The following is a 13,709-nucleotide window of genomic DNA, read 5'->3' on the forward strand; positions in this document are numbered from 1 at the left end:
TTTATTTAAATGTATTTAATAGTAGTTTATGGGATTAGGTTAATTGATGGCTTATTTTAACAGAGTAATTGTTTTATGTGTTGATAGCTTGTTACAAAATTAATTGTTCACTTGCTGACAGTATTTAAAGTGTGCTTTTGTAGTTGTGATTTGTATTTCTGATGAAGTTGCCTTTGACGAATAGCGAATTAAATCATTTTATGCTAAAAGACCTGGTTTTCTCCTGATTTTTGGTGTTTTTGGTCTTCATTTTTCTTTGGTATACATCGTTGCTGTTCCTGATGCTTTTGGTTTAATATACTGCTGTATAGGCTGATTATGTGATGTACTACATCTTCTAGTTTCCCAAATCACAAGTAAACCATTATCCAAAACTCTCAGGTCACCTTCAAAAAGAGGCACTTATGTCTAATGAGTCTTACCTGGTAAATAGGTATATTAGGTTTTAGACGATAACTTATGAAGTCAGCATTGTGCAGTTCTGTCCTGCAGTGTGATTTTGAAACTGTCATGCAATGTCATACTTTTTGTATTGCCATTATCACAGGCCATGATGTGGCAGTACATAATGTGGTGAAACACTTGGGCAAATTAATGTGCCCATTTTATGAAATAACTGTAGAATATGTCTATACTGGATAAATCCATGAAACTAGATTTTAATTGTGTCTTTCGGCTTTTCCCGGTTAGGGGTCGCCACAGCGGAACTCCGGTCCGCTAATGATTGGCAGTAGATTTTTATGTGCTGGCTTGCCGGGCCTAACGCACAACCTTCAACGAAGGAACACCCATTCACGCATGTCGACACACAGAAGACGCTCTAACTGAGAATTGAACGGGCAACGTCTAACTGTGAGGCGACAACGCTACCGCAGCACCACCACCGCAATAATTCTGTCTATTTTGTGTTGGTTGCTAAACAGTAAGGATGGGCCTGTAATGCAGGAAAAAGGTTTTCTGCTATAGATAAGTATTGTTAGGAGTGTTTATAGCATGACATGGCTATAGTAGGAAAGTCTGACTAGGATGAGGGAAGTGAAAGTAGACTAGCTATTTGTTTACTGAGTTACAACTATACTTTTTTTGGTTTCATTTCTTCCATCTAGCCAAGTTACACATTTGGTAGTGACAGTACTAATAGATGAGGCTGGAAATAAGTGATATGAACTCCCTTCTACTAAAATAACAGTATTTCAGGGACCAGGTTTATGTTATGGATGAACAGAGTAAGAATTTTTAGTAGGGAAATAAAATATTAATATGTATTCATTGTTTAGGATAATGTTGGCACTTCCTCGATTTCTAATACATATGAAACTTTACACCAGTTACTAGGCATCAATGATCGAATCAGAAAGATAAATAATAAAATAAATTAATAAAACTGTCAGAAATAATGTGCATCCATCATGGCAGTGTTTATGTCGGTAAATTAATACATTGTGTAGAAAGTGATTTGTGTGCTTCCATAGATGTCAGGATGTGGCTTGCTTGATTATGTAGAGTACATGTCTCAAGACTGGACCATGACAGTGTGCTTTGATGTCAGTAAAAATCTAAATCAGATATATGTGTTTGTGTGTGTGTGTGTGTGTGTGTGTGTGTGTGTGTGTGTGTGTGTGTGTGTGTGTGTGTGTGTGTGTGTATGTGTGCGTGTGTATATGTATGTATATATATATATATATATATATATATATATATATATATATATATATATATATTCAAATATTTAAAGCAGCTCCCTATTTGGTTCAGGTAGTCCTCTGGTTGTTCCTCCACTTACCACATCAACATACACTGGATCCTCCAGTTACTCCTTACCAAGCTATTCCAACATAATCCTATCACCATGTGAGGGCCCCCTGACTACTCGGGGAGTGGGCCTTACGGTGGACATTAGTTGTCAATTCAAACATTAGAAGCAGTGTTGATTAAATATTACTGTGTCAAAAAATTATTTGTCATAATTTTCAGTTGATGGAAAACATCTATAGATATCATAGCAGCTAAACGAAAAGCTAAGATAAAAGTAAGTGGAATTCATCTAAGGAGTCTATAATTCATCCTGGATGTGTTGCATTTGATATTTAGAACTAAGTATGTGTGCATATTGTTTTAGATATCTAGGATTAATGTGGACATTTATAATGATATAACCTGATAAACTGCTGACTGAATTAATCTACTGATAAATGGATTCAGAAGCCCTTATCTCCAATTTCCAAATGTCAGAGTGTGGGCTAGAATTCTGCTTTTATGATGGCATACAATAAATATTACTAGTAGAAGAGGGTCTAATTACTCACAAAATCCATATTTTTGTCATGGTAGCTTAGTAATGTCAAAGTTTGTTAAACACCTGATTTCTTAAGGCTTTTTAAAAATTTCAGGTGGACCACAAAGGGAAAAATCCAGAGGCAGGAGCAGTCAGAATTCTTCGGAAGACAGGCATCAGTATCACCAGCATTCTCATGGTAGAAGACCTGACAGTAGCTCAAATCGCTCTGAAAATATGCACAATGATAAAAGTAACTCACAGAGAGACCAAGGCAAGTGAAAGAAATACATATTGTGTCAAAATTGATAGTCTAACTGTAAAGACAATCTTTGGCAGATCTTGTATGGATATTCATTCTGTACCAGTCAGAAAATTTGCATTTTGTTTATCTGATGTGCTACATGAGGTAATGCACTGGCTACATAAATGCACTCAGCCATGGAGCCCACCAGATTTTTTTTTTTTTTGCTGCTTGCACAGTTCAGATCTCAGTCCTTGCTATCACAAGTAAAATTTGACATTTACATGTGTAAATATCTGAGTAAGTGTCCACATGACCATCAAGTTATTTGTGAAAACCTAACCTGTCACTGCATGTGCTGTATCAGGAAGAAGACAGTAGTGATAATTGCCACAGTGGTCATTGGTTCAGCTGGGCTGTTCAGCATTGTATACAAAAAAGTTGTTAGCGCATTTTACAAAGATAGTTTTGGTCAGAAGTTCTTTGCATGATGATGGGTGGCAAGGTCCTTCTTACAGTCCCCAGGTATAAGTTAAAACATCACTTCAATGCAAGTATTCAAAGTGTAGGCCCAAGTCTGAGCATTCTCAAGTTAAGTCTGGTATCCAAGTGGTCTGATGATTACTATTGAGCAATGAAGATTTGAGCTTTAACCAGTCTTTGGTCTCAAATGATATTTTTGAGATCAGGGAAGCATGGCCTTGGCTCCCATAATGGCTGATTTATAATGAGAATCTTATGCCATCCCATCTTTAGTTGATTGGCTTGAACTTGGGGTTGAACACATTTATCTCAGAGGTCAGTCCCTTGTGCCATCTGGTTATGGATGGGTAGTACATGGCAATGGGGAGTCTGAGGCTCAGGATTGAAGATCTTCCTTTTGTTACTAGTTTCCAGGGCTAGTCAGGTCAGCAGTCCTTAGCTGATGAGGGGCTCGTCTAGTTTTCTCCTGCTAGGGCTTGCATCTCAGGGCCTATGCATCTAGTAGATGTTTGATGTCTTGCAATTCTGAGAGCTGAGCAGTAGTGAGTTTGGTCTGAAATCCACTCTAGATCTGGTGCAGATATTTGTACAGCCTATGGTGTCTTTGGCTATTACACATTCCAACCATACCTCTCAACTTCTTAGCTGAGTTGTCATGGACAAAGTCAAAACAGGGACAGATTTTCACTATTGCTTTTATGTACTTAGAAATTGCTTGAATAAAAATTTTGCATTTAGTATGCGTTTTCTGAGGGATATATAGTCTGAAACTCAAGTGTATGCCATTATTTAATGACTGCAGTCCTTAGTTGTTTGGCATACCAACAATGTAAGGCAAAATAAGCGGCATTCTACAAAATCAGGGATAGGTGAGAGCCATAAACGTATTACTGGTGCCAGAAAGTCTGCTCCTCAATTTTTCCCATAGAGCTTGCCAGTTCTCTTCTCTCTTGCATTTAACTAGCTTATTCGCCTAGCACTTCATCTGGTTCCTTGTAGCAATTATTGTAGCACACATAAGTGCAAACAGCACTAAACGTCCTATATATACCTCTCAACCTGGAACCATCAAAAATCTGGACAAGCCCCATGAAAAATAGGTACAAATATGTATGCTGATTAACATAATATTTGCATACACAATTATGTAACCCCTCCCACTCCAATGGAATTGTGGGATACCAATTTTCAAATACAAACTGAAGAACTGACAACCAAAATATGGAACCAGAGTCCACCTACGGCCATTCCAATGTCCCATTACCTGGCTGTTTCACCCCATTTACCATAAACACTAATGCGTGCATACTGCTTTACTTCTACAATGATTATTTGGATTTTATTTTTACATTTTATAGCACAATGCACAAACACTAATAGACATCATCTAAACAAAGCAATATTGTGTCACAATGAACATAGACTTAGCAGTAAAACTTCTCTGCCCTTGAAACTCACATTCATTGAAACAGCATTGAAACCCACACCACATCCAAAGAAAATGCATCTGGCCAGTGGTGGATAAAGATTACCTTTGGGCTGTTTTCAGATCATAAGCCCCTTACACACAAAACAAGAAGCATACATGTGTTCCTTGATACACCTTCCTGACTTTATTAAATTATATTCCTTGTAAAATACAGCACACTTGTTAGACTTAGAGTGCATTTTAAATTTATTGTTTTAACATTTTTCCTCTAGGCAATGAAACAAAATATGCATGAACCAATAATGACAAAAGTACCCATTTCAGAACATTTAGATCATAAAAGTCTACTTCCACACACTATGTATATGTGTGTGTGTATATAGATATATATATATATATATATATATATATATATATATATATATATATATATATATATATATATGTGTGTGTGTGTATATATCTATATATATATATATATATATATATATATATATATATATATATATAGAATGAAAGTAGTGTAAGCCATAGACATATTGTACAACTTCTCGCACTTATTTTCAATTTCAATTTTTTTTTTGGGGGGGGGTCAAAAGGCCAAAAAACAGGGACACATTTTAAACATTGCTTGTATAATTTTGGAAAGTTGCTAGAATAAAACGTCTTACTACCATGCATTTCACTGCCAAGTCCTGAACCCAGGACCCTGTGCACTATAGTCAGCGCAGCATACCACTATGCAAAATCAGCAGTTTCCTGAAAGATAGGAAGACTGAAACTTAAATGGATATATTTAATTCAGATCTCACTTCTTGCCTTAGCGCTCAACCTCTTAGGACAAAAAACTGGACAAAGCCAATAGTAGGGGAATACAACCCCAAAATAGGGACAAATTTCAAATACTGATCTTATAAACGTAGAAAATTGCTAGAATAAAAGGTTTTGTGTTACCATTTACTTTCTGAAGAATATGAAGTCTGAAATTCAAATGCCTGTCATTATTTAGTGAATTTAATACTTCAGTGATTTGCCACAAAAATCCTGAAAACCACAGATTTTATGAGGAACAGAACAAAAATATGAGGCATAAATTCACAAGTGGTGGTGGATAGGGACTTTAGGTTCTTTTTACCTGTACCTACAGGGTTTGAGCCTGAGTACCTGTAGCCACCACTCATCTCTCTACCACTACTGACAGGAGTTCTGTAAGGCTCAGTACTTGGAGCTTTACTCTTTTCTCTAACAGCATCTCTGAATTCTGTTAACAAACCAATTTGTCCTCTGCACTAATAACGTAGTTCATAAATAAATACGAGGCATGTAGCCCAGGAGACCAATGAGGAGCATAGGACAGTTTTACAAATGCCCCAGAGCACTAATGGTTAACTGACTTGCTCAGATTTGTATCAGCAAGCAAAGTGATTCTAACAGAATCCAAGCCTGGACTACTGGAAACAGCTTGATAACAGATCACTGCCTTAATCATCTGCTTTAACATTGGTCTGTTAAATGCCATTTTGAAATCATCTACAAAAACCTTATATTAAAACATGGGCTGCTTTCACCAATTACTTACTTATTTACTTATGGGGGCTATTTTTACTTGCTAACCATGTAGTTGGATTGGTCCAGATGTCCTTTTGAAGCATAACATGGGCCAAACACCAAAAAACTTAAGGAAAAAGGTGACTTTTTAGTACAGTCATAATACAACAAAGTAAAACAAATATTAGGGTTAAGGTGCACATAGGCAATAGATGGTGAGGCATGTACAAATACTCCAAGTCAAAAATGATGCTGCTGACTATACAAATAAAATTTGCAAAGCAAACCACAGTACTGCAAATCCCCTCCCAATAGGCATTCCCAGAGAAAAGATCTCTGGATTCAAATTTAAAGCTTCAAACAGTTTTACTTACATGCTCTGTGAAATATAATTATAGGTGCAAATTACAGTAAAGTGAAATGAAAACAATGCACTAACTCCAACAAATGCAAAAGGAGACAAAACACTGACATAAATGTTATACTACATCCTGCCTATAATAACTGACTTAGAAATACACTCAAATTGCAAGAAAGTCTTAACAGTGTCTGTGTATTCATGTGCTTATCTCCAACACCAGCACATTATCTCTATCAAGTCAACATGCTGCCTATTGACCTTTAAAAGCTAAGCATTCTAGACACCTTTATGTGCAAACCATTGCATCTCAGTCACTGCCCAATTTTAGTGCATGACTTCAACTAAAAAAAAAAACATTTTCTAGAAAGCTATATTCCACAAGTACATTTCAAATCATATTTCTAATGTGTTCTCTATAATGTCACTACCAAAGATACTTTACCATTCAAACAAACTGTAAAAAAAACATAGCTGCCTAGAAAAGAAGAAAAGCCCTCAAATTTTATGAATCACATTTTATAAATCATGGAAACCACCAGACAGAAAATATTCTTTGCCCAAAATTATATTCTTAAAAGAGGTGCGCCATTTGCCCCTTGCATATTTTATAAGCTATCACAACTATGTTTATTATACTTGGTATTCTGCAGTGGTGCGGCGGTAGCATTGTTGCCTCACAGCAAGATGTTCTGCCGTTCGATTCTCAGCTGGAGTGCGGGGAGTGCCTTCTGTGTGGAGTCTGCATGTCCTCCCCACGGTTGGGTGGGCGTTCGAAAGACATGCGTAAATGGGCATGCCTTAGTTGAAGGTTGAACGTCGAGCTGGCACCTCTGCGTTCTTGAAAATCTACTGCCAATCATTAGCGGACCGGAGTTCTGCTGTGGCGACCCCTAACCGGGAAAAGCCGAAAGACAACAACAACAACAACAGCTGTCTACAGTGATGTTGAGCTCTGGTTGTTTAAACACATTCCACTTGTCTCCATATGGATCTTCATTATTCCAAAGCAAGAGATAATATTTTCTTCCACCTTTCAGTGGAGTTTGAGATACAGAATTTGCATAAAATAGGTTTCCCTGAAGACTAAAAACATTAGGCAATGCACTTAAATCAGAAATACCACTTCCCAATTCAACTTTTTCTATGGACAGAAATCCGTTGTTTATTCTTTTCTCATCATACACGTAGCAACATTGTTTTATCTTGATCTCAACCCCACACGAGGGAATTTGTATGTTCAAGTCAGGAGCAACATCAGAACTTAAAGGGAGAGTGTCAAAGATGCAGCTTCCAGAACACGTTATTTTTTTTTCCTCACCAGTGCATGCTTTAAGTAGTGTTCAGTTGACCTGTGATAGTAAATCTGCACATTTCTCTTCTTTTTTTGTGCAATTTCCTTGTTTTCACTTTCCCAGTCTGGCCAGATAATACCACCCACAGTGTGACGTCATCATTCACACCCCCTCTCCACCTTCATATCTTTACATATGACCCTACTTGAACTTTTCCAGGACTGTTTTCATTCCCTTGGGAAAAGTAACTCAACTATACTTTGGTTCTGGTCACATCTAATTCTGAGGCTTATTTACTCAGTTCAATATTGCCCAAATGGTATTTGCAAAGAAATGTTGATAGCTTCATGTGATAGCGATGTGAGCCATGATCCAAAATTAGGAGCGTTATATGAAATCATACAGTTGAGAGGTATACTGCTGATATATCAGGTGCCAATACTACGCTAGAGCAGTGCAGTATTATCTCTTAACTCTATAATTTCATTTAACATGGCTTAAATCTTCACCTTGCCTTTAACAGTATTTATGATTTCCTCGTTGCAAGTGTTTAAGGGCAGTGGAGTTTTCTTCCTTATGCCAGCTAGTCAGAACGTTAGAAGTGAAGCAGTCCGCATGTGGCATAAACTGTATCAGCTGTTTGCTGCTACAATTTTAAAATAGTAATTTTTTTTCTCTTCCCTCATGCAAATACTTGAATAAAATTGCAGCACTTTAGCCCTCTGTATGTGGACTCTAGCAGTTTACAGTTTAAAAGGAGATGATTTTTTCCCCCTTTATCTTTCCACAGAGAAGGACAGAACTGATACGCTTTAGCACTGAGAATGTGGCATAAGACTGCTGCAGCTGTTTGCTGTTACATTTAAAAGGAGACAATTGGGGGGGGCAATTCTTCATAACTGAAGTGATTTTTGCGCTCCCCGAGTTGACTGTAGCAGGTGAAAACATGAGCCAAAATTAGGAGCGTTCTGTGAAATCATAGGGTTGAGATGTATACTGCCGATATTTCAGGTGTCGATACTAGAGTACTGCAGTATAGCTATCTCTTAACGCTATGATTTCATAGAATGCTCCTAATAGTGGTTCATGTCTTCATGTTGCCTTTAGCAGAATTTATGATTTCCTCATTGTTACTGTTAAAAGAAAAAAAAGCTGCCTTTTTATTTTCCCATGGCAGGACATCACAATCGAAGCGCATTAGTGTTTGGAATATGGCATAAACTATAGCAGCTGTGTGCTGCTACATTTTAAAGTAGTAACTTTTGTTTTCCTCTTCCCTCCTACCTAGACTTGGAATTGCAGCACTTTAGCCTCCATATGTGAACTGTAGCAAGCAGCAGTCACTACAGTTTAAGAGGACAGCATTCCCCCTATACAAACACTCGCAGATATATATATATATATCAGTTCAGAACTGATAAGCTTAGCAGTAAGTATGCGGCATGAAAGAAAGTAGCTACTTGTTGTTACATTTTAAAGGGAGGCAAATTGCCCTACTTTAAAGCTCTATTTGCGGACTGTAGGAACTGCTTGCCAGAAGTGTGCCAAGCAATTACTACAGTTTAAAAGAAGACTATTTTTTTTTGTTGTAATTTATTTTCTTACAGGTCAGAACTGCAAAATTGAAGCACTTTAGTCTTCCCCATGTTGTATTGCTTATTACTTAATATCTGTTCATATATATTTAAAAGGAGACAATTATGGGGGGCAATTCTTCATAACTGAAGCGGTTTAGCACTCCTCGAGTTGACTGTAGCAGCTGGGATGGATGCTTGCTACAGATATAAACTAAAATATAAATGTGATGTGCATCTGTTTCCTGTACTGGTTACTATGCATACCTTGCAGATTCAGATACTGCTGAATTATTTATTATATTAACGCACTCCACGGTAGTACATGTAAATGTCACTTATGTGCTGTAAATGAATTATCAGCTTTGACAGATGAATACAGAACTGACATTGGCATTATTTAAAAAGTAATTTATTTCTGTTCTATAGAATGCTGTTGTTCAACAGGAATACAACTAGGGCAGGGTATGGGTAAATTATATTTCCAACTTTTGTGGATACTTTAATTTGATCCTGGGGACTGTGTTCTTGTGACTACATGTTGCCCTGCACCATGATGAAAACATGAATTACACATTCTGTGCCTTGTTGCATTAACATTTTGTAGTATGGTCATATAGCATAGTATAATGAAAAAAAATACAATACAAAAAAAAAAACGGGTTACTTTTGTAGAGGTGATCAACACAACTTGTAAGGACTTTGGTATAATGTCATAATATTACTAAAGATAATCAATATAATGACCCAGGTATGAAAAACTGATCTGATCTTTGGGTGCATAAAAAAGGTATCTCTGTACATACAGTTAAATTCAAACCAGCTTTATGTTGTACAATTTCAAATATCCTACTCTTTTTTTAAGCGAGTAGCTGAACAGAAGGTATAAAAAGAGTCATCAGAAAACGTGTGAAGACAAAGTAAAGTAACATAGTATAACTAGGAGATGTGGCACAGCTCTTTTATAACAATTTGCTGCGGTACCGTTGTCGCCTCACAGTTAAACATTGCCCGTTCAATTCTCAGTTAGAGCGTCTTCTGTGTGGTGACATGCGTGAATGGGCATTCCTTCATTAAAGGTTGTGCGTTAGGCCCGGCAAGCCAGCACATCAAAATCTATTGCCAATCATTAGCGGACCAGAGTTCCGCTGTGGTGACCCCTAACCGGGAAAAGCCGAAAGAAACAAACAAACTTTGGAGCAAACAAATAAACTATGTGCAAAAGTTCTTACAACTGAGGCAAGCTCCCATACTCAGTGCAGGGGCTGCATTACCACCACTCTTAACTACTACAGCTAATTCTTAGAGAACAAGACCTCAGGTGATATTATGCATTTTGTCTCAAACAGGCTTTGATCAGTCTGTCATTGAACCATGCCTACACTGCAAGAAAAGCCAGAGATAAAGGGCATAATCTAAACAACTAAGTGTGTCAAAGTAACCAAAAAGGTTTAAATACAAATATCTTTCAAAGGAGGACACACAGGTAGATAGACAGATAGACAGACAGATAGATAGATAGATAGATAGATAGATAGATAGATAGATAGATAGATAGATAGATAGATAGATAGATAGATAGATAGATAGATAGATAGATAGATATGAAAAAAATATATTACAACTGATAGAGAAAACGACTTTGGCCCAGCAGTGTTTGTAATTTCATGATATCAAGTAATATTTCCTGAGGAATAGTAACTTTATTTATTTTATTTGTTTTAGGGTTTGTACAACTGGGTTTAGTTAAAAAAAAAAACTTTTCAGTGGAGGCCTGGAGAGAAAAACTTCAAAATATGACAAACATTTTTAAATAGACATTCAGTAATATATATGAACAGGTATTAAGTAATATGCATTGACCATTACATGTACATTTGCTAATTAGATTGCATTCATTTAAAATAGAGGCAGATATTACAGTAAAACAGATACTTGTGCATTATTAGATGTTGAACACTTAGCATTTGGAGAGGTGTATTAGTGGGTTTGTCAAATAGATAATCGATCATGTAATTAGTGCTCAGAAGTTGAAAGAAATGGAGGTCAGGGAAGGAACTAGATAGGGCAGGTGATATGGTTAATATTGTAGTTAAGAGGTGTGGTGTAAAGTATCTTCAGAGACAATTATATGTTTGGCTATCATATGGTTTATATTAGAAATATAGGGGTGGGGCTTGAGCAGTGTCTCAAAACTATGCAGATAGCTGTGAGGTGTTAATAAAACTACTAGGTATTGTTGAAGGCTAGCTGTAGGGCATAGGATTATGAATGATATGGCAAGCTGAAGATAACAGTAGTATTTATTCTGGAGATGTACTGGCATAGCTCTCAATGTATTGGGGACAAATCCAGAAATAGTGTTGTTAACTTGAGACATTACTAGAGTAAAGAATGTGAATAATATAAATATTCTGAAGTAAAAGGACTCTATAACTATAATTGCAGACATTTATTTAGAGTACTTCATCACCTTTTCTTTAGAAGTCACCAATTTAAAGAAGAATTAACAATGGACAGAGGTAAAATTTATTCAAAATCAGGGACAGTTGTGAGTTATGTCTACAGGAGCAGATCCATTGATTTGATGGGTGAAGTTTTAATTTTGTTTTAAATAAGTTTGCATTCTAAATGGGTTTCAGTGGTAGTGGGATGTGGTTCCATAGTTTATGTACACTATTTAAAAATAGAGAGTCAACTGCAGTATTACATGGTTTGGTTATAGTAATTAGTGATTTTTCTCTAGAAAATACCATTCTAGTACATGAGTAGTGTTGTATTAAGTTGTTAAGGGCTGGACAATTTCCAGGCCTTTAGAGAAGTCTGTGTATTCTAATTAACAGAGAAAGAGCTAGGTAATGTGTCTGTTTTAACTAGTTTAATTCTCTGATGGATAGTCAGTGGCCTGCTCAGTTGCTATAGTTTAGTGCAAATGTAGCTATTTTATTATAACTTTGCTCAAGTTGTGACAGTTGTGACACTTGAAGGTTAGAGAAGATTGGGGCATTATACAGGAGAAATGGCAGTAAGAAAGTAGAAGGTATACATCTTCTGGCTGTGTTGGTGGGGAAGGTTATTCCTCAGTTTAATTTCCCCAAGTCTTTTGGGTTTCTAATACCATGAGCATGATTAAAGTTCATGAAATTAGTATTGTTTTAACCTTTGTTAGCCAAAAGCATTCTTTTCAGCACCCGCAATGTGTCCAAAATTGACTCTTGTAATTCATACAGTTACATGTATTTCTAGCATGTCTAAGTGCAGCTGTAAATTCTTTCTTTATTAGACCCATTACTCCTACTACTATTGGAATTGTCTATCTTTCTTCCACATTGCTCTTATTTCTACATACAGATCTATTTAATGATGTTTTTGTTCCTCTGTATGTAAAACACTGTAATGCATGGGTGTTGCGTTTTCAATGATCAATGCTACTTTTCATTTTTTTCCTGGATTATCTGTCATATCTGTTTTTCTCGCATCTATTTTTTAACTTTGATAATGAGTGATCCCATGTGATATAAATGTAGTCATTATCTATAATGTTTTGTGGCTTATGTTTCCAATGCTTCTCATGTACTTCAGTAATGTAGTGTTTGCACAATCCCCATTGCAGTCTTGTCACATTATTGCGCTTTTCAGTATACGGACCCTCTACTGTGCTGTGCATCACACCCAGCAACAAGATGCGACTGTTTCCAGTTCTTTTTTACAGAACCTGCATTTGTCTGTTTCTCTCCTATGCATACCCCTCAACCACTTAGAGGAAGAAATCTGGACAAAGCCACAAATAATGGAGACAGAAATGCCTCAAAACAGGGACACTTATTAAATATTGCTCTTACAAACTTAGAAAGTTGATAGAATAATAGCTTTTGGATTGGCATGAATTTTCTGAAGGATATGATGTCTGAAACTCAATTTCTGCAATTATTTTCTGACTTCAGTCTCATTGATTTTCCAGCGTTTTTCAGAAAACCACAATTTTATGAGGAAACAGACCAAAAATATGAGGCAAAAATCTGGACATTCTGTGAAAATCTGGACAGTTGAGAGGCATGCTGTCATGTTCAATGGACTTTGTAAACCAACATATATGTAGTCCACTATCCTGGGTCACCATTGTTAACCTTAGATGTTGCTCGCAATTCACCTCTCCTTAACCATTAGTTTGCCAAATATTGATTGACATGAGGTTATTCCAATAGCTCTCTATACTTGCCACAATATTTATGCCTTGTCTACATTTCTTTTCTTCTCATCTGATCTTCTTATATTCTTTCTTTTATCCACTTCTTCTTTGATTTCCATTCCATCTTGACACCAATGTGTTTCTGCTAACTAAGCAGAGAAGTAATCTTTGACTACTTCGCCTCATGTTTTAAAAGTTTCATTATGTTTGGATTTGGTGAGGTCAGCAGATATGTATTCAGTCTCCTGACTTCAGATCTGTGCATATAATCACTTTCAAGGAGGCCCATTCCTCCTTCAGAATGAGAAAAATAT

General features: G+C 36.5%; 1 protein-coding gene across 1 annotated transcript in view; it reads left to right on the forward strand.

The window, feature by feature from the left end:
* Window positions 1-13,709, forward strand: part of LOC122796296 (NFX1-type zinc finger-containing protein 1-like) — a 609,414-nt gene that overhangs the window by 164,943 nt on the left and 430,762 nt on the right. Inside the window, exon 5 of the mRNA XM_044064663.1 lies at window positions 2,391-2,549. Within this exon, the coding sequence (XP_043920598.1) occupies window positions 2,391-2,549 (159 nt within the window). The remainder of the gene's footprint in view (window positions 1-2,390; window positions 2,550-13,709) is intronic.

The sequence above is a fragment of the Protopterus annectens genome, chromosome 3.part0 (assembly GCF_019279795.1).
Source record: "Protopterus annectens isolate FY-2018-M chromosome 3.part0, PAN1.0, whole genome shotgun sequence".
In the NCBI taxonomy this organism is placed as follows: Eukaryota; Metazoa; Chordata; order Ceratodontiformes; family Protopteridae; genus Protopterus; species Protopterus annectens.